General features: G+C 40.9%; 1 protein-coding gene across 1 annotated transcript; it reads left to right on the top strand.

The window, feature by feature from the left end:
• Positions 1-8: 8 nt before the first annotated feature.
• Positions 9-19,535, top strand: DNAJB11 (DnaJ heat shock protein family (Hsp40) member B11). Its single transcript, XM_043473478.1, has 11 exons — positions 9-144; positions 3,472-3,928; positions 7,402-7,558; positions 11,515-11,612; positions 13,349-13,481; positions 15,214-15,356; positions 16,122-16,204; positions 17,067-17,124; positions 18,098-18,209; positions 18,439-18,598; positions 19,070-19,535. Exons 2-11 carry the CDS (start codon positions 3,861-3,863, stop codon positions 19,132-19,134), a joined length of 1,077 nt encoding a protein of 358 aa, XP_043329413.1. The 5' UTR covers positions 9-144; positions 3,472-3,860; the 3' UTR covers positions 19,135-19,535.
• Positions 19,536-19,756: the final 221 nt, after the last annotated feature.

Below are 19,756 nucleotides of genomic sequence, written 5' to 3'. Positions count from 1 at the left end.
GGGAAACACTTGGCTGGCGCCAAGAGTCCTTGATGCTGGAACCTGGAACCGGATCTGGCTGCTTTCTGGAGTCGCGCCTTTCTACTCAGGGTAGTAGGAAGTTTTCTATTGCTCCACAGAGCTGTGGTCAGCAACTAGCTGCTGGTAAGGTCAGCACGCTTTCATCAGTAATAATAATGAAAGTGACAGTTAACTTTTATAGAATACTATGAACGGGGCACTGATTAAAGCACCTTAACTTATCTCAGTCTTCCTAAGAGTACTCTACGTACACTTGTTTTACAGCTGAAGAAACTAGGGCTTAGAGAGGTTAAAGTAACACAGCGACCGAGCAAAGCTACAAACCCAGGCTATCTGAAGCGGGAGCGACCAGGGTGAGCTCCTTAACTGTTAGCTTTTCCTCCATGTTACTGCCTTTAAGAAGTTTTTTTTTTTTGGATTTCACCTAGTATAAGAACATCACTCCTTTCTCTAAACTTTCATTTTATGATTTTTGGCCATTTCCTGCTTTCTTAGTTCGTTTATGGCCTCTAGGTGTGGGAGATACAAAGGTAAATAAGACCATAAAATGCAATTTAGCTCCTCTTGCAGGTGGCCTCTCTCCCTTAGTAGGCATCTTCCTGAAAGCAGTAACCTGATCTCCCTCTTAGCTCTGCACTGTGTCTGGCAGTGTTAGGCACTTGAGTTACAGTAGTGAACAAAACATAAAGCCCTTGCTTTCTTGGAGTGTATATTTTAATAGGTAGAATAAATGATGCATTAGGAAAAAATAAAATACTTTCATATGTAAGTGCTACGAAATTTGGGGAAAGGAGTGAATACGAAACCTGAGCTGAGACCTGAAGAATAAGAAGCCAGCACAGGAAGATCACAGTCAAAGCGACTTTTACACCGTAGCAGACTCTGTTCTAAGCTGCAGTCTTAAACAGCTGTTAAGAGAACAGTCCAGATTCATGCTCTCATGAAACTGGCATTCTACTATGTGTGAGTGTTAGGAGCAGGGATGAAAATAATAAAATAAAACAGGGCAGTGTAAGAACAGAGGTTCAACAGTTGCTAATTTTGTTTGCTTGGTCAAGGAAGTCTTCTATAAAGTGGTGACTTTAAGCTGTTATCTGAGTTTAAAAAGGAGTACCCACGTTAGGATCTGAGGGAAGAGTGTTTCAGGCAGAAAACAACTAGAATAAAGGCTCTAACCAGGAATGAGCTTGATGTATTAAAAAAAGATAAAGGAAACCATTTTGCTGAAAAAGGAGTATACTAGGTGAAGGTACAGATCATGTAAGTTTTTTGTTCTGTTTCCCCAGCTTTATTGAGAAATAATAAGTTTCTTTCTGGCCCCATGTGGCTATAGAGCACTTGAAACTTGGCTACTGGCACATTGGAATGATGCTGAGAGTCTGGGCGCGTTCATTTATACATGCCTCCCCATGTCCTGCTTCCTAGTTCTGACTTCTGCCTGCTGCCTGTTGTGATCACTTGATCACCGTAGCTGCATTGCCAATCATGGTTCAAATATTTATCTGTGAGGTTTGCTTTTTCTATTTAAGTTCCCATAAATTTTCATTTCATTACATTTATTCTGCAGATGATCATTGGCATGTTTGAACAGTATCATTCTCCCACTTCCCCAGCTCTTTATATTCTAGACTGAGAAGTTTTATTTTTGATTATTATCTTAATCTGACTTTATACACATTCCTTATTTTTTTAGATGTAACAGTACAAACTTTTAGGATTGTAAAGGAAGAGACTCTCGCCTTTGAGATGTTACTAGATTTTAGGACTAAGATATTTTCTAGGATTAACATTATTCTGAAAATTTGGGTAACTGCTTCAATTCCTTTCATCTCATCCTCTGTCACCCCTTCTCTTCCTGAGGATGAGATAGTTGGATGGCATCATCGATTCAATGGACATGAGTTTGAGCGAACTACTAGAGATAGTGAAGGACAGGAAAGCCTGGCCTGCTGCTGTCCATGGGGTTGCAAAGAGTCAGATACAGACACGACTGAGCCACTGAACAAATGTATTTCTTTATATTATCAATGTTTTAATATTGACTCAGCTAGACCAGTATTCCTCTTTAAACTTTTTAGGCACTAGTTACCCACTTAGAGAATAATTAGGTAGATGGTTTATTTAAAGTTATATATTTGTCTTTTGCTGCCTATTAATATTTTAATGTGTATGATACCCAGGTGATATACATACATATAATTGATATATTTTAAATCTCTTTAGACATTTCTTATGGGGGTTCCCTAGTGACTCAGTGGTAAAGAATCCGCCTGCCAATGCAGGAGACCTGGCTTTGATCCCTGGGTCAGGAAGATCCCCTGGAGAAGGAAATAGCAACCCACTCCAGTATTCTTGCCTGGGGAATCCCATGGACAGAGGAGCCTGGCAGGCTACAGTCCATGGGGTGACAAAGAGTTGGACACGACTTGGTGGCTAAACAAGGAAACATTATTATGCTATCTTATAGCTAGTATAAAGGCTGGGGATCTTATTGTAAGTGCAAGGGAAAGTCATTCGAGGCTTTTAAGCAGAGAAATTATATGATCTGACATGTGTGTAAAAAATCATGGCAGGGAAAAGGGTCGGGGTGAGAAAGAGATCCTAAGATATTAGGAGTGGAGGCAGGGAGACCAGTTAGGAAGCCCTTGCCTGGTGGGAGACGATGTGACTTGGCCGAGAGGTGGTGGAGATAATATAATAGTGGACAGATCCAAGAAATGGTTTAAAGGTAAAGATTCGTATAGGGGACACAGGAGAGAAATCCAGGAAGATACCTGAAGCTTTGCAGTCAACAACTAGGTGGCGATGTACTGAAATGAGCCAAGGGGCGGGTGGAAGGGGTCAGAGGGTCGGTTCTGTTATTATTATTTGGTTCTCTTAAGTGTAATAATATTTATTATTCTTTGCGTGCTTACTATGTGCCAAACCCTGCGCTAGACGGCTTACAGATTAAAATTTCACAATACTCTCAGTAAATGCTATGCCTCAGTTTTGTGGAAAAGAAGCTTAAGCTCAGGCTGGGGACAGGCGCATGTTCTCCCCGCTAGAAGTGGTGGAAGCTGAATTCGAAACTAAGTCAGTCTGCTTCCACGGACATCAGGCCTCTTCTTTGCGAAAGCAAGACAGTTTTCTCGTGAGTTTTGTTAGAAGGCAAAACTTGACCTAAGCGTCGCGTCCGTTGTACCGTTGACTTGCAGTCATTGTCCCCGCCCATCTCGCTCGCGTACCTCCTCCCGGGCGTCCAGCGCCTAGCTCTATATGAATGAAATTCCTAGACTCGTAACCAAGATAAAACCTCCTTCCCGCAATTGGCCAGTGCTGGGGGAAGAGCCTTGTGATTGGTAGAGAGTCCAAGGAGGCGGGCGGAGGGAAACTTCTCGTACCGTGGACGCCGGCTCTAGGAACGCGTCCTACATCACCAATCTTTACGTAATTTTATCCGACTGGCAGGTGCTTGGGCCGGACGGATTCCTGCGGCGGCGCGATTCTCTGACGTTTCCCCTTCTAATTGGCCGGGAGCTGCGGCTGCAGTTCAGAAGCCTAACTGGCCGCCCGCGCCGCCTCGGAGGTGAAGTGTACTGCACTGATTGGCTGTGAGGCGCCGGCCGCGTGTGATGTCCCGAGCAGCGATTGGCTCTGGCCCGCTAGGGGCTTCTCTCGCCGGGACTCGGGACTCCCGGGAAGTGGACTGGCAGAGGAGGGGGCAAGCTAGCTGTCGCTCCTAACTAAGTCGGAGACCCGAGCGTAAGGCGGCCTCTCAGGGCCGGGTGGGCTGGCGAGCCGACGCGGCGGCGGCGGCTGTGAGGAGTGCGGGGGTCCGGGGCCGGCACAGAGGGACTATGGCCCCGCAGAACCTGGGCACCTTCTGCCTGTTGCTGCTGTACCTCATCGGGACCGTGATCGCCGGGTGAGGAATTGGAATCTGCGGGCACGGGGCCATTAAGTCAGTCTTGGCTGGGAAGGAGGCTGGGGAGAGAAGGGGACATTGTCCGACGGGGGCAGTGGAAAGGGGCGTTGCTGTGGTGAGGCGGTGGAGAGGAGGAGTGGGTAGTGTGGGCTAGGCTAGTGGGATGGAGAGGAGGACAGTGGGTGACCGGGGTGATAGGGGCTTAGACCCAGAAGCCCTAGAGCTAGATTTGCCCAGAGAAGCGAGGGGTGGATGCAGTGCTAAACGCAACGTGGGATGGGGGGCTGCTGAGTTGGAGAAGGGGACGATACAGTGTCAAGTCTACAACGAGCCGTTGGCTGGCATTAAAGTGGGTGGGTTGTGATGCCAGGTAAAGTGAGGAAGTGGGGAGAATAGGTAGGGTAGCCATGCCGGCACTGAAAGAAATTGGATTGAGGGAGCAAGGCAGACCCTTTGAAGAGCCCTTATACCTTTCAGCTTCGTGAGATACTGAGCCTAAGCTGTCATCATGCCTCACTGTCTCTCCAGGGGGCATTCTTAGGGAGCTGAGTAGTATTACAAGAAGAGGGGAGAAACATTTTACCAGTAGATAGTCGACTGGAATTCTAGCCCGACCCAACTTATGAATTATGTGACTTTGAAAGAAAACCTAAATTCCCATCTTTGACATGAGGATGATAATGTGCCATCTGTTTGAAGGAAGCAGGACCTCCTGGACTCCAGAGATTCTCCAGCCTTTAAGATTCACTACCCTGTAGGCCCGGTGCCCACTGAATTTGATATGTCAGGCTCATGTTTTAGAATGTGGAAAACAGTAAATCCTTAGCTTCTGACAAATTTGTAAGTTACTTTGAAAGGAGACAGCACTACCTAGCAGAACTTGACACTTTAAGTGCTTGTTATTCTCTTAAAAGTTTTTTTACCCCCCATGTGCATATATGCTTAAACTTTGTTGGGTTTTTTTTTTCCTTGTGAAACATCTTATACTTCTAAAATAAAAATCTTCTTCTCCTAGGTAACACTTTATTGTATTTTTAACATTGTTTTTGTTAGCACTTTTTGCACTTAAAGCAATGTGTACCTTAAGTTGTTTGAACAAGATGTCAGTATAAATACTATTAATACTCAACTATAAAGTTAGTGAAAAAGTGAAAGTGCTAATCACTCAGTTCTGTCCAACTCTTTGGAACTCCATGGTTTGAAACCCACCAGGCTTCTCCGTCCTTGGAATTCTCCAGGCAAGAATATTGAAGTGGGTTGCCATTTCCTTCTCCAGGAGATCTTCCCGACCCAGCAATCAAATATAGGTCCCTTGCATTGCAAGCAGATTCTTTACCATCTGAGCCACCAGGGAAGCCCAACTATAAACTTAAGTCTTTCATAAAGGAGTTTCCTGGGAACTGTAATGTTGATACTGAACTGTGCCAGCCATCTCCCTGTGTTTTTCTCAGTTATTACTTAACCATTTTTATATTAAGTATATCCTAAGTAAGCCTCATTTTTTATATAGTTAGCTCTTTTGTTGTTAACATTAGTGAACCTTTTTCTAGTTTTGTCTCAAGAGATGCCAGGTTTTTGCATATTTGGGGGGAGGGGGATAAAGCACCTAAATAATCCTCATGGAATAATCCTTATCCCCTAGTCAGTGATAATTTTAAAAACTTACACATAAAATGATTATATGATTTCCCTAAAGTGTGACTTAGAGCTTATTAAATCATTTTTTTTAAGTCCTTTGGTATATTACGTGGATCTTGGTACCCTAATGCATTTTCCCCCCACTATATTTTAAAGTTATCATCACTCCTGCATGATCTCCATTGTGAATAACTTTACCATCCCTTGGTTGAGAGAGTGTATTTTCAGAAAAATTTTTGCTGGCTAAAGGGATAGACTTTTGAGAGCATACTTATTTAGTCATTTCATTCAGTGAATATTTATTGGTGTCTTCAATGGACTGGATATGGTCCCTGCCCTCAAGGTTTATTAGTCTGATTCTGTCTTCTCATTGGCCTTTACTGCAAAGATTTGCTCTACAGTTAATTTAGTTCTAGCATAGTTCCTGGCAAGGAGGACAGTGGCTCTCCACTTTGTCTCTTAACTCATGCCACGTGCATATTTGCAGCTGCTGAGACGTATAGGCACCGGCATATGGGTTCCAGCAGCTGGCTCTGATTAAGACTTGACCTAGACAAACTAGAATAACTCCTAGTAATGGAAACAGTGAGAGACTTTATTTTTTGGTCTCCAAAATCACTGCAGATGGTGACTGCAGCCTTGAAATTAAAAGATGCTTGCTCCTTGGAAGAAAAGCTATGACCAGCCTAGACAGCATATTAAAAAGCAGAAACATTACTTTGCCAACAAAGGTCCATCTAGTCAAGGCTATGGTTTTTCCAGTAGTCACGTATGGATGTGAGAGTTGGACTGTAAAGAAAGCTGAGTGCCAAAAGAATTGATGCTTTTGAACTGTGGTGTTGGAGAAGATGCTTGAGAGTCCCTTGGACAGCAAAGAGATCCAACCAGTCCATCCTCAAGGAAATCAGTCCTGAATATTCATTAGAAGGACTAATGCTGAAGCTGAAACTCCAATACTTTGGCCACCTGATGTGAAGAACTGACTGGAAAAGACCCTGATGCTGGGAAAGATTGAAGGCAGGAGGAGAAGTGGACGACAGAGGATGAGATAGTTGGATGGCATCACCAACTCGATGGACCTGAGTTTGAGCAAGCTCCAAGAGTTTGTGATGGACAGGGAAAACTGGCGTGCTGCAATCCATGGAGTCACAAAGAGTCGGACACAACTGAGCGACTGAACTGACTGAATGACTGCAAAATTGATATTTTCTCTTTTTTGGCGCAAAACTCCACAACTCATACATTCAAATGAATGTTATTCTCTCTTCAGGCTTCTCTTGTTTGGGCTTTGACTTAACTTCTGTGTTAACCTCGGAAGTTAATTTCAGTCACCTCATTTTTAACATTCCAAGTGTGCTGCTGTTAGAATGTTTATGTGATACAATCTTTTTGGATAGAGAAAATCATCCTTTGAGATTATTTTATCTTTGGAAGCAGTCAAGTCATTTGAAGTCAGTAATAGAGAACAACAAAGAGAGTCAATTTGATTATAGAGTTCTTGCTTGGAAATAATGTGTGACCATAAAATAAGAAAATGATTTTCTTGTCTAAAAGTAGTTCCCCTAACAGAAGAATGCCACAGATACTTTGAATAATCCTAGCATTGTTCAAAAAGTACATAGCCTCTCATTATGATTGCTTCAATGTATGAAACTCGTTACAAATTCTAGTGTGGTTTTTTTTTTAGTCATTCTTTTTGTATGTCACATGTGTACCTTCATTTTCCTACCTCTTTGCTCAGACACAAACCTAAATGTAAAGGAAAAAATTTCACTTTTAAAGATGTAATGTATAACCCTTTAATGCAGTATCTTCTCCCTCTCCTGCATCCCCAGGCGAGACTTCTATAAGATCTTGGGGGTGCCTCGCAGTGCCTCTATAAAGGATATTAAAAAGGCCTACAGGAAACTAGCCCTGCAGCTTCATCCTGACCGGAATCCAGATGATCCACGAGCACAGGAGAAATTCCAGGATCTGGGTGCTGCTTATGAGGTGAGTCAGGAAGAAGATAAAGTATAAATAAAACCAGGAGATACAGAAAAGACCGTGTAACACAGAGTAACACTCCCGTTTTTCAGGTAACTTTTTAAAAGAAATAGACAATAGATAAAAGTAGTGCTCAATGCTATATTGTACATTTATTTTAGAAGGTACTACTTCCTGCCCTTTTCATATCACTGTTTGTTTTCTTAAGGAGAGTAGTGTTAAAAAAGATGAATGAAAGAAGATAGAATTGGTAGATTAATTAGTAGATTGATCTTCGGTCAGTCTGTTTGGAAGTTGGGGCCAGAAGCAGAAACAAAATCTAAATGAGGATTGCAAATCCACCTGCCTGTATGGACCAGGCAGATAATATGCATGGCATGTATAAGATAAAACAGGAGAGTGGATATTCTACCTCCATTTTAGCAATCAGCAGGGATTGAAGAGGACTGTGACAGACTGAAGACTTCCTGACTCATTTCAAGGCAGCAGCGCCCAGCCAGTGTTTGCCGCATGTAGATGAAGCACTGTGTTGCAGATCATTTAATTTTTCTAGAGGAGTGGAATTCCTGATTTTTTTGGTAAATTTTATGGTTATAACATGTTGGGAACTAACTCAATTTAAAATTTTCTTTTATGTGCAGATCAAAGAAAACCTAACTATAGTTTGAATTTGCAACCTCTAATCTAGAGGTTAAAACATTTGATGTGTATCATTTCATTTAATCTTCATTAGGACAATGTGAAATATAGTAGAGCTGGGCATATTCTTAATCCCATTTTCTTTCTTTCATTTTCAACAACACAGAGGAGTATTTACTGTATCCTTAATAACCTTTTTTACTATTTGAAAAACCATTTTACACAACACCATGGTGAAAAAATTTTTACAAATAAGCAACTGATGATCTTTCATGTGTATTTAAGAGTTAGCTGCTTTGCATGTGTTGCAGTTCACCTTTTCCCTAGAAATAGGATAAGAGATCTGTGGTTATATTTTTTTTTCCAGCTTTTTTGAGATATAATTGACAAATGAAATTATAAGATATTTAAAGTGTACATTGTGGTGATTTGATATATGTATACATTGTGAAAGGATTTTGCTCGATCCATCACATCATTTATTTCTTTTTATAGTGAGGACGTTTAAGTTCTGCTTTCCTCACAACTTGTAGCTGTACAATAGAGTGTTATCAATTCTAGTCACCATTTATTCCCATTTTCTAAAAGGGCACAGAAAAAATAATTTGACTGCAGTAGTCAGGGAGCTACAGCTTCTGAATTCAGATTAAATCCCTGTATAGTGAGAAGATTGGAAACAAGTCTGAAAAATATTTTAGTGGGAAAAAACCACACAGAGGGGATTCCAAGGCCTCCTGGGTTAAAGAAGTGAATGAAGTAAAAGTGATTTATATGCACATGAAACTTAAAACTGATGGGGTTTCCCTTTCTTCTCTCAACACCTATAGGACCAAAATTCCTAACCTTAGGCTCACAAATAAACTTGAGAGGGTTGGTGGACTCTCTTAAATTACTGTATGTAACATTTTGTTTCTTGTTAATATGGATTCCATGTTTTGCACTTTATTTCCCGTGAATACTCCCATTGCTTGCTAGAAACCCAATAATCAAAAATATTTTCTGGGAGAACTGTTGCTAAGAATTTTCCATGCTCTTTATAGATTCTCCATGTTGTTTCACCATGACCTAGGCAGGCTATACATGCATCATTCAATGAGATTGCAATTTAACTCAGAACCTTTCTAGTCCCCAGTTCAAATTTTCTTTCTTCTTTGCGTCATTCACTTGATTGCCTGTCTTTGGTCCTTGGATAAATTAGTGTCCATAAATCAAAATCCCACTAAAGTTGAAGAGTCTATTGTGACTACGTCTGTCTTCTCTACTGAGCTGAGATTACTGCAGGCATTTTAATTAGTTGAGACTGGTTGATTGGCCAGTCAACTAAGAAATTCCTTTCTTTCTCTTAAAAATAAAAGTTTCCAAGACTGGAATAAAACTGCACTCTGTAGATAGAAGAGAAGTGAGGAGTAAGTGAATGATAATAGATAACTTTAAGAGTAGTTTTGGGGGAGTTATTACAGAAGCCTTCTATGTCCAAAAAGAAGCTGACTTAAAAATAGTCTTTGTTTGGGGGGTTTTGAAATGGAATTTCTTATGGATCCAGTGTGGAATTCATTTCTTTGACAAGGTAAGAACAGAGAAGTAGACTTGAAAGTGAAAATATTGAAAATCCCGATCCCATAATAATGAGGTGTTTTTTTGTTGTTGTTTTTTAAGTCAACTCTGCCCATTTCTATGTCCCCAAAGTAGCTTTTTTTCTTTTTTTAAAAAAAAGGATATTTATCCAACCCTTTATTTTTTACCTGCTCTATCATAGTGGCTTTAGTTGAGCACTCGAGTCACTTCTAGTCTAACTCATTTCTCTTTGATTTTAAGAATGCTCTCTTTCTTATACACAGACTTTCTTATACACTGACTTTCTTCTTATCCTTCTGAATGTATCTTAAATGTTAATAGAGTTTTTTACTGTAGCTCCTTACGCATCATTCAGGCCCTGAGCCAAAAATGTGTCCTATTTACATATGCCAATCAGATCTTCCCTTCCTTTTGCTGAGTCAACAAGCCCCATATACTTCCAACCTTTTTTTTTTTCCTGAGCCAACACAAGTATGAGTTTAGAATAACTTTTTCCTTCAGTCTGCTGTCTAAATAGAAATGTAAGAATACCAAAGAGCATGAAGTTGTTTAATTTTCAAACTTACGTTGTTGTTTAGTTGCTAAGTTCTGTCGGTCTCTTTGCGATGCCATGGGACTGTAGCCCACCAGGCTCCTCTGTCCATGGAATTCTCCAGACAGGAATTCTGGAGAGGGTTGCCATTTCCTTCTCCAGGGAGTCTTTCCAACCCAGGGATCAAGCCTGCATCTCCTGCTTAGCAGGCGGATTCTTTACCACTGAGCCACCTGGGAAGCCCCTTCGAAGTGCATATATTTCAGAATGCTGTCAGTAAATGGGAAGCTTTTTTTGGAAGGCAAATTTTGAATAACACTGAAGCTTATTTTGTTTTACATTCTTTATTCTAGATATGAAATGGTCCCAGTGAGAAAGCATATACTTATGACTGAGCATAGTTTTCTAAAACCATTAAAACTTTAGAAAGTCTTTTCTCAAGTTGTCAAATTAAGCTTGAGCATCCTTCGTAGAGCAGTGTCCCTTTTCACTCTTTGCAGTTCAGACTCAGGAGGTTATGAACTGTATGTGCCAGACAGTACTCTTCCACAAATGAATTTCTACATATATCAAAAGAATGAAAGGGGAATATGAAAATACTGTAGTGTAGACCTTTCTGGAGACCTGTCATTTGATTGCCTCAACTTGCCAGTCTCTTAATTTGTGTAGGGTAGTGTCGGGTAGAGCTTATGGTATAGATATGTGAGGCTGAGCAAAGTTGAAAGCTGTCCTTATTTTACTGCTTCTGTGACTAATGACAATCGCGTCAGTCGTGTCCCGAGTTTATAGTTTAGAGAGATAATACAGCATAGTGATTAGCAGTCTAAGTATGGAAGTCATACTACATGGGAAGTAAACCTGAGGAATTCATCTCACTCTTTCCTGTTACTGCCCTCACATTCATAGCTATGTTGCTAATCTTGTTAGTGCTAATCTGCATGATGTTTATGCAGCTAGGTGAGTTCTGATCAATTTAGATTAAAAACATGAGTTGAGATTGTGAAAAGTTACAAAATGAACACTGATCAAATAATTTATTCTGACAAAGAAAATAACTCTTAAACATGCCTTAATAACATACATAATGAAAACCACATTCCACTAAAATTTTACACATAGTATCAAGAGTTTAAAATTTTAAAAACATAAATGTGAATGCACCTTACCAAACCATTACCAACTCATAGTCGTTTCCTCCACTGGCTTTTGCCCCCAGGTTCTGTCAGATAGTGAGAAACGGAAACAGTATGATACATATGGTGAAGAGGGCTTGAAAGATGGGCATCAGAGCTCCCATGGAGACATTTTTTCACAGTAAGTAATTTATCCATCTGCAAGGTATGAGTGTCTGAGAGTGGATCACTTAGTGATTATTAAAGAATTATCCCTTGTTCAGAATCTTTTGATGAAGAGTACAACTCTTCATAGCATAGTGATTAGCAGCCTATCACTGGAGCCTATCAAGGACCAACTGATCCTTGACCAGAAGGTCACTCATCATCCTTTGTATGGGAATATACTTCTCTATTTTCACAAAGCTCCAGAAAAGACGGGTAGTACTTACAAGGATGTCCACTTGTTGGGGACTATGTTGGGGGTGATATATATTGGAAACCAGTTCATTTTGTCTCCTTGCTGTCTTCATATCTGCAAAGCACTTAATGAGCAAGGTGATTCTTGTAAGAGAGAGAAATGCCTGCTCCTATACCCAGAGCTGCCTCTTCATCCTGTCGACAAGAAAGGGATGATTGTGATCATCAGCATTGGTGGAAGGAGTCAGGACAGAGACTCCATCTCCTGTTGCTCCTGGCTTTCTGAGAATGCTGAGTGGCTGGATAATAAATACCTTCCCACTCTTTGAGGCCCACTTTATTGAACATTTGAATTGTCATGTGCTCTGATGATGCATAAATAGGGGGTCTTGATCAGGGATTTTGAATCAAATTATAAATAAAAACATTTGAATATGCATTTCTGTCGGGGGAGGATGCAATGCTTTCTTCAGATTCTTAAAAGAGTTTTGAGAACTCAAAAAAAGTAAGAATCACAGTTGCCATGTTTAGTGTTTGGGGGTGACGGTAGATTTTCAGGACCTGTGAAGATATGTGAGTAATACGGTTAGGAAATCCTGCTCTTCCCCAGGATTGATTTGGCTGCTTTAGCCTACCAGGGAAGTTTCCCGTCCGAACCTCTTGGCAGTTAGAAGTGATACCCAGAGACGCCAGAAAGAGAAAAGGCTCTGCCCATGCCCCTTTTGCACCAAAAGCCTCCCCCTCTGCTTTTATTCAAGATTCAGGGAATCTGTTCACCAAGACTGGGGGTTTTTTGTCTTTTTTTTTTCTGGAGGGAGGGGTTGAGGGGTTGTATAGTTGTCATCACTATGCTAACATCTGAGACTTCTTAACCAAAATTTAAGATTATAATTAGAACCCCTATGGAGTTAAAGGTCACTGTTTATATTAATCTTAAAGTGATGCTTCTGTTATTTAACACAAATTAATTTTGATCATATGAGACCAGACTTCCTTTTCTTTCAGATCCACAGTTTTACTGAGGCTGATGCTTTTTTAGTTTAATTATGTATCCAAGATTTTTGTACAAAGCAGTAGCTTCTTTCACCAAAGTTAGTATCTAAAAAGCATATAAAGGTGAACACTACAAGAGTCCAAAATTACCGTTGGGTTCAGCAATACATTGGCTTATGTATACTATACCCTGTCTCAATATCTCCATTATATTCTAATATTTGTCAGTATTAAGAGATTATTTTTTCATTGTTTAAGAATTCATTGGCATACTTTATACACTGTACTGTATGTCTAGAAGATATTAAAAAGTAGTTTTTTTGTGTTGGGGCAATATATATGTACTATATATTTATACTATAATTACTATATAAGTTGTATATGATGTTATTACTTCACTGTATTAAAAATATCTTTCAGTTTTGCTCATTGGTAGGTCACAATATTTTATCAGTGTGAAGAAAACTAAAATTGTGAGAGGTGAATTCTGATTTCTTTTCCTGATGATTTTACACTTACCAATAGCTTCTTTGGAGATTTTGGTTTCATGTTCGGAGGAACCCCTCGTCAGCAAGACAGAAATATTCCAAGAGGAAGTGATATTATTGTAGATCTCGAAGTCACTTTGGAAGAAGTGTATGCAGGAAATTTTGTAGAAGTAAGTCCAAATTATGCATCTATTCATATTAACTCTAGAATGTGTTCTTATGACTAAAACTAAGAGGTTTCTGGGTACCTTCCCTGTCTTTTAGGAAGGGGGGCAGTGCATAGAATTGAATTAATCATAATCCTTGGTTCATGATATGCTGTAATTGTTTCATGAACTCATCTCTCAGCCCAAGAACTTAATAAAACAATAAACCAGGACTTATATCTACCTACATGCTATTCCCTATTCCAACCCCCCACCTCCCTTCCAAGGTGACTACCTTATATCCTGAGTTTCGTCTCTACTGCCACTGTTTATTTGTTCTATTATATGTGTATGTATACCTGAATAGTATTTCGTTCACTCACATGGTTTCTGACTTTTGAAAACAACATCAGACTGTGCATTATCTTCTGAGACTGGCCTTTTTTTTACTTACTCTTAATATTGTCAGGATTCACCCATGTTGTTGCTTACAGCTATAATTCTGCTGAATAGAATTTCACTGCCACCGCATTGGATCAATAGGCATGTAGGTTGTTTCCAGTTTTCTTCCAATTCCAAACAGTGCTTTTAGGAAGCCTTATACCTGTATTCAGGTACAGAGATTAATTTCCCATGTTCCCTTGCAGGCCTGTTGTCCTTAGTCATTGGCTATACATAATGTACACATCACTTTATTATAGTTAGCATGCTCCTAAACAAATTCCTTGTTAATCTAATTGTTGTAAAGAATGTATGTATGTGACCTTGCTATTTAAATGCCCCCATGGTCTATTCTTTTTAAGAAAAATATTTACTGTAAGAGAGCATAGTGGTTAGAAGTACAGACTTTGGAGCTACACTGCCTGATTTAGGGTCCTGGCTCTGCCGTACATTGGTTGTGTGACCTTGGTCATACTACTGAGCCTTTCTGTGCTTTCATTCCATTCTCTGTAAAATGGAGATGATAGCGGCATCTATGTCGTAAAGAGTTCATAAATATATGTGATTAGGGCCTTGCTTGGCACATAGTAAGTGCCATAACTGTTAGCTGTAATTACTTCTATTGTTTATTCTGTTGAACTGGGCTTCATATGTTCGTAGGCTTTGAGGGATTTTCCTCCAAGCATTTGCCCCATTCAGCTGCATAGACATGCATTTATTTCATCATATATTTTTAGTTTTCCTTTGATTTGGAGGGATCAGAATGTTTGATTGCAGTCAGCTACAAGGAGATGCTCATTGTGTCTCTTCTTACAGGCTGAGTATCTAGATTGAGGCAGCATCGGAAAACACTGCCAGATTGAATTGCCTGAAACAAGGAAGTGTTTTCATGAGGTTAATCATGGCTAATCTTGGAGTGGGAGCCGCATGCCAGCTTTTGAAGGCTGTGGTTGTTCTTCAGGGCTCCTGCTTTACACAGCTCAGATTTCTCAAGAAATAGTAATTCTGTGGACTGTGTTAACTCAGTAGTATTTCTTTGTGGCTTAGAAAAAGTGATCCTATACACACTGTCTTCTAGCTCTTCTTTCTTAGCCTTCTCTCTCTCCTCCAGCTTTAGAATTTGAGTCCGTTAAAGATCCATTTACTACAGTCCTGTGTGGGGGCTGACTTGTAACTCCTCCAGGACTTCTCTCAGCTGTGGGTCTCCCTGATGGATGGCTTGGGAGAGAAGGGGAGGTTCCAGCCCAGATCTGGTGAGGAAACTGAAACCTGGGGGAGGCAAAAGAGAAGCTTATGCTGTGTCTGCACTTCCTAGGTGGTTAGAAACAAACCCGTGGCGAGGCAGGCCCCTGGCAAACGGAAGTGCAACTGCAGGCAGGAGATGCGGACCACCCAGCTGGGCCCCGGGCGCTTCCAGATGACCCAGGAGGTGGTCTGCGACGAGTGCCCGAATGTCAAGTGAGTGGAAGCACCTTCTTCGCTCTGCCGAGGGACACTTTAATCATCTCACTGCCCTAATAAAATGCCAGTGGTCCATACCTAGATTTTTTTTCCTTCCCTCTCTTCCTCATGTCCTGCCAGAGGACAGAGCAAGGAAATTTACATTTTTGTTTCTTCTTAAAGTATCTCTTCTGAATATCTTCTTTTATGTGTATAAGCTAATCAGCTTTATTTCTGAATGTTCTTAAAGCTGTTGATATTCCATTTTTTTCTACTTGGAATATTTAGAGCAGTCTTATATGTCCAGCTAAGTTTCAGATTAGAGACATACTGTTTGCTGATTACATTATGAACACAACTATTTAATTGAACCTTCAGTTGTATATATTAAATCTAGCTCATTTATTTGTGGGATCAGGGGAAAAAATCAAATAGGATAAACTCACCTGTTAAATTTTCTGATAAACATGACACTGTCCTTTCAGGTGGACATTTATGTAAGTGTGAGTGGTTTTCTCTGTTATTGATCCTCATGTTAAAGCAGCCAGCCAACTGTAGGCCCTTTTGGAATCAGTGGTTGCATGATTACGTGATATATAGAAGCTTTGCCCTGGCATTTGGCAGGTGGAAGGTGTAAATGGATATCAAGTGGCTTTATCATCTAGAGATACAGGCTAGTCTTCCAAGAAAAAGAAGATTGAGTAGATAAAACTTGAATTGTCTGTGTCTAGGATTTGGTTTATATTTTTATTTGTTTTTCCTTTTAAATTCTCTTTGTCTCAGACTAGTGAATGAAGAGCGAACACTGGAGGTAGAAATCGAACCTGGGGTGAGGGACGGCATGGAGTACCCCTTTATTGGAGAAGGTGAAACATTGACATTGGTGTTTTATTATCATAGCTTTCTGCTCTCTGAGTGCTTATGAATACCTCCCACCTCACCCCATACTTCATGGCCACATAGTAAATGCATGCATCATTTCCAACATACTTCCATTGTTTTTTAGGACACAGGAAGCCTTTTTTGACCATCTTTAAGCTCTAGCATTACTGTGTATCCTTTGAATACGATGGCCAAAAGTTACTGTCCAGTAGCCTAAGTTGGGCTTCCCAGGTGGCGCTAGTGATGAAGAACCTGCTTGCCAATGCAGGAGGCATAAGAGACATGGGTTTGATCCCTGGGTCAGGAAGATCCCCTGGAGGAGGGCATAGCAACCCACCTCAGTATTCTTGCCTGCAGAATCCCATGAACAGAGGAGCCTGGAGGGCTATGGTCCATGGGGTCACAGAGAATCAGACACGACTGAGCGACTTAGCATGCACACACAGCCTAAATTATATCAAAGTTTAAGATGTTCAGAACTTAATGGATTAATTTGAACTCCACAATAAAAGAAGAGACGTAACTCTAATTGGCATTAATGAGATGCTCTCAGACCTCATTTTGGGGTTAAATTTAAAACTCTAGAAGAAAAAATAGCTTTAAAACATAAGGTTCAGAAATCAGTGAATCATTCTTTGTTTAGGAAATAGGTCAACTTATTTACTGCTGTGCCTGAGGCACAGGTGAGCCTCACTAATAATTTGAAATTTGATATAACCAGATAGACTGCACTCACAGATAGGCTTAACAGTCAAAGCCCAAGTTAGTGGCTTTAAAAACTTCTTTCAGCTACCAAACAGATTTGCAGTGTTCCGCTTACAGTGTGTGGTAATCTCTTCTGACTAGGTGAGCCTCACGTGGATGGAGAGCCAGGAGACCTGCGGTTCCGAATCAAAGTTGTCAAGTAAGTCATCTCAGTTTGGAAGCCTTCTTTGGGTTGGAGCCTCTTATTGAGCCTAAATATTTATTTACTCAGGACTGAAAGATGTTGGGAGGAGAGCATTGATAAGACAAGTAAGGAGCTATGAAAGAGAAGCAGAGAAGGAAGCCAGAGCTAGTAACTGAGGAAATGCGCCCCGTGCAATAATGGGAGACTTTTCCATAGAAAGGACCTACTGTGACGTCATCTGCAGCTGCTGGGCAGCGTCCCTGGTTGCCTCTCCTCAACTTGCAGGGCTCCTTACATAAGAATTTTGCCTGGAACTCAGGCTTTCTTGTTTACCACTTTGGAGACCAGTGATGCCTCTGCGTCTAAGGATTCACTGAAACAGGATTCCCACCCAGATATGGAGAAATGGGTCCCCAGTGCCAAAGACTTTTTTCTCTCTCATGGCACTCCTTAATCTCAGTGGTCTTTCCCCAGTGTTCTTTACCTGCCTTGTCTTTCTGATCACTTCCCGGGAAAATGGGATATGTTCTGTTCCCTGAATGAACCTAGTCCCTTCTCAAGTCCGTATCTTTGCCAGGATTCGCTCTTGTCCTGTCCCCAGCCTCCCATACACCCTCATCTACAGCTTCAGAGCCGACTGGGCCTTATAAACCCAGCTCTGGAATCCCCACCCAGCCACCGATCTCTGACGCCCTTCTCCCCCAGGTCCACGGCCAGAAGGTGTCCTTCTCTTTTTTCCGTAATCTGATTACTTGTATTTTAATTATATGCTTTTGCTGTTGCTGATCATAAGCTCCTGAAGATGAGGGTTTAATAAATCCTACTAACTTTACAGTCTCTATTAATACTACACACAAAGGGATATCTTAAGAGATGCTTATTGTTTGAAAAAGTGGCATCCATCCTTTTCCATGATTTTTCTAAAAACTTTTTGAACTCTTGCAGAAAAAGACTGGAAGTTACTGATCTTTACCTTGTTCTCTTCCAGGCACTCGATATTTGAAAGGCGAGGAGATGACTTATACACAAATGTGACAATCTCACTCGTAGAGTCTCTGGTGGGCTTCGATATGGACATTACTCACTTGGATGGTCACAAGGTAAGCAAACTAGTTCTTTTTAAAGTCCTGTCCTTTTAAAGCCGCCTTGTGGCTGGTGTTGAGGTTACTTCAGTCCTTTGGAGCCACGGAGACATGTTTCGCTTGCCCCTTCATCCTGATGCTCTGCTGAGCTGTCTGACATGAGCTCTGGGTACCAGTGCTCACTGGAAGCTGTGTTGTGCTTCGAGAGTACCAGTCCTTCTCTAGTCCATCCCCTTTTGCTTTCCAGGTACATATTTCCCGGGATAAGATCACCAGACCCGGAGCCAAGCTATGGAAGAAAGGGGAAGGGCTCCCCAACTTTGACAACAACAACATCAAGGGCTCTTTGATAATCACCTTCGATGTGGATTTTCCAAAAGAACAGTTGTCAGAGGAAGCAAGAGAAGGTGAGGGTATAATGTTTACTGTTCAGGGAAAGATGAGGTCTGCTTTAGAAGGATCAGAGGCTTAGAGGGTGAAGGCTGCAATGGTTGCTTGCGAAGAGGGCCCAGGTGATGGGTCATAAGAAAAAAGGAAAAGGTAAAGGAAAAAGGAAAGAGGTCAGAAGTGGAAAGAGGACAAAGAAGAAGGGATGGAAGACCGCTGAAGAGCTTTCTGTCCATTCCAGTTGCCTCTTCTCATGGGATTTTGTGGGCTGTGTGTGTTGTATGTCTGCCTGAGACACAAAGAGAAGGGATCACCTGGATGTGCGTATATGGGTATCCCCACGTGATGAAGTTGGACGTGGGCTTAAAGAAGTTGGACTTGTTTAATTCAGATCCATGCTTGTCATAGGGCCTTTTGTGGAGCCTCCCTGTGAAACATGCTCTTTAAGCTGCATTTTTGTTAATGGAGTCATTTGTTCATTCTTTCCCCAGGTATCAAACAGCTACTGAAACAAGGATCAGTGCAGAAGGTTTACAATGGACTGCAAGGATATTAAGATTGAATAAAATTGGACTTTGTTTTAAAATAAGTGAATCAGCGATATTTATTATCTGCAGGGGTTTTTTTTGTGTGTGTATTTTTGTTTTCATTTTCAATATGCAAGTTTGGTTTAATTTTTTTTCTTCTAATGATCGTCATGAAATGAGTAAGCGGGCTTAAGAATTTGTCCATTTGTGTTGAGAAAAGAATGACCAGCAAAAGGTTTAATAATACCTCTCCCTTTGGGATATATGTCTGGTGCTGCCGCCCGAGTTTCAAGAATTAAAGCTGCAAGAGGACTCCAGAAGCAAAAAGACACTATACAAAGGGTTGGAGTTAATTGTTAGCTGTTTCATTTGAAATACCAACTGGAGAAGTCTGTTTTTAAATACATTCTGTTGTTGATTTTTTTCTTGACTCCTGTTTCTTGTTGGTTCAGCTCCCCTGTTGCCTCTCCCATCTCAGCCTTTTTCCTTGTCATTTTTCCTCAACCAGCCTCATTTCCCTCCCTGGGACCTGTGTGCTTGTTGGATTCTCCTCCCATGAAGCAAGATGAACGCACAAGCCTGTGAGAGAGTGGTGAAGATCAAGTCCCCATACCCAATTAAACATACATGGCACTTTCTAGAGAGGAGCCT

The sequence above is a fragment of the Cervus canadensis genome, chromosome 7 (genome assembly GCF_019320065.1).
Source record: "Cervus canadensis isolate Bull #8, Minnesota chromosome 7, ASM1932006v1, whole genome shotgun sequence".
Taxonomy (NCBI): domain Eukaryota; kingdom Metazoa; phylum Chordata; class Mammalia; order Artiodactyla; family Cervidae; genus Cervus; species Cervus canadensis.
Note: the sequence above shows the minus strand (reverse complement) of the source record. Positions and strands in the feature narration are given on the sequence as shown.